The sequence below is a fragment of the Myotis davidii genome, unplaced genomic scaffold (assembly GCF_000327345.1).
Source record: "Myotis davidii unplaced genomic scaffold, ASM32734v1 scaffold149, whole genome shotgun sequence".
Taxonomy (NCBI): domain Eukaryota; kingdom Metazoa; phylum Chordata; class Mammalia; order Chiroptera; family Vespertilionidae; genus Myotis; species Myotis davidii.
In genome coordinates, this window is record NW_006352194.1 from 514,323 (window position 1) to 516,159 (window position 1,837).

Here is a 1,837-nt window from a genome sequence, read left to right on the forward strand (position 1 = left end):
GGTGTTCTGTGCTGATCCAAGATTAGTCTCATCACAAAATAAACAGAGCTCTGAACTCTGAGACCAAATCAGAGGTATATAATTAGGGAGTTAGAGCAATCCCGGATCGTGCCTATGAAACCAGGTACCAATGAATACAAGAGATGTTTCTTACCCTTGAACAGGTCTTTCTATCTATAATGGCTTGTTCAGGGCACTTTTCTCTGTATTTCTATAACCAACAGCATTCAAGAGCGATACACGTCAAAGCACCTAACACAGGAGCTGGTGCATACAGGACTGAAGAAATGGTAGGTGATATGTCTCTTCTAACTATAAGTTTACCATCCTGACCCAACATCAGAAATCACTGTGGCAGGGAACCAAAATTGACATAAAATTTGTAGACTGAAGCAACTGGGTGTTACAAAATGCAAAGGAACCCAGAAAACAGGCACACATTCACTTGCTTCCTGTGTTTGCTCCTTTGAAGTTTGAAAAAAAAAGAACAATCTTGCCAGAGTCCTTTTGCATATTTGCATAAAATATGCAATCCAAATTCCCTCTAATTTGAAGAGCAACATAGTTATCTCACAATCCTGCCCCAACTCCTCTATGGCAGTTGCTGAAAACAGTGCATTGGGAAAAGCCTTTTTTTTCTGGGAAAGAAGAAAAGCAATGTTACATCCAAAACATGCTTTCTGAACTCCTACTATGTGCCTGGCTAAGGCCGAGGCGCTGGTAATATAAAGGATGCATCAGACGCCTTGCCCTTGAGGACCTCAACATAGCGGGAGGCAGAGAAGACTAACATTATTAATCCACCGGTGAGTTACTGCTGAAATAGCTCTAACTCAAGGCAATGCATAATTACTCATCTTGTACTCTACTCCAAGGCGAAATGAAATTATCCCACTCTTCCCAAGAACTTGAGAAAGGATGGAAGGGGTTCCTTCCAACAATCCCAGCGCCGGTCGCTGCGGATGCAGGGGTGGGTCGGCGCCGTCCCTGCGCTCAGGGGGCTCCCGGTCCGTGAGAGGCAAGTGCTGGACCAGGGGAGCAGCACAGCGGCGGGGCACGGGCTCCGCGGCGGGCTCGGTCCGGGAAGCCGGCTCGCGCGCGTTCGGGACAGAGAGCAGGGGCGCGGTCCGATGCTCCCCAAGAGCACTCGATCCAGTCGGGAGTGGAGGTAAGTTCAGGGCCACGGCCCCGAAACGCCCAGGCAACCGGCGCACCGCCGGGGGGGCTGCGTCAGCGAGCGCCTCAGAGCCCCCAACTCTGGGTTCCTCAGTGCCTGGGCCTGGGCTCCCGGTTCCTCCCCACGCTGCCCGGCCCGACGAACTGCTCTCCCTCAGTCAGTCCCAAAACGTCTAAACCGTTCGGCCCGCTGTGGGAAATGGGCCGCCCAGCCAGCCCAGGCCAGCCCAGCCCTGGTCTCCTCGCCACTCACCAAGTCGGGCAGTCGAACAGTGGGAGGCTGGAGCCGGAATTCGTGGCTGCCGCCATCTTGCGTCTCCCCCGCCCATTTGGCGGGCCCGAAGCACGCCGGGAAACTGGAAGACTCCGAGGGGAGAAGCGGCATCCCAGTAGCCTGTGCGTGCGCGCCCGCGTGCGCGCGCACACACGCACACGCACGCACGTAAGGGGGCGCTTCTAGGGGCGGTGGAAACGGGGATGGGATTTTGAGGTGTTTGTCAGTGTCTCCGAAGACTAGGGTTTCCCCTGGCTGGGAGATGTCTGAAGAAAAGAAAAGGTGCTTATAAGGGCGGGGGGTGCGGGGGGGGGTATCGGTCTCCCGTCCGTCCTCCTGCACACACTCTGCTGTACTCTTAAATCTTGTGACTCCGTCCTTGCTACA

At 54.2% G+C, this 1,837-nt stretch overlaps 1 protein-coding gene across 3 annotated transcripts in view; it reads right to left on the reverse strand.

Moving 5' to 3' along the window:
* The window catches only part of PPP1R8 (protein phosphatase 1 regulatory subunit 8), an 18,191-nt gene extending 16,618 nt beyond the window's left edge, over positions 1–1,573 (reverse strand). Inside the window, exon 1 of one of the 3 annotated variants that reach the window (XM_015557278.1) lies at positions 1,430–1,563. In XM_015557278.1, coding sequence (XP_015412764.1) covers positions 1,430–1,485 — 56 coding nt within the window. In that variant the 5' untranslated portion in view covers positions 1,486–1,563. Of the gene's footprint in view, positions 1–1,429 lie in introns of all 3 variants that reach the window. The other 2 variants (XM_006777472.2, XM_006777470.2) reach the window with 2 other exon arrangements.
* Positions 1,574–1,837: the final 264 nt, after the last annotated feature.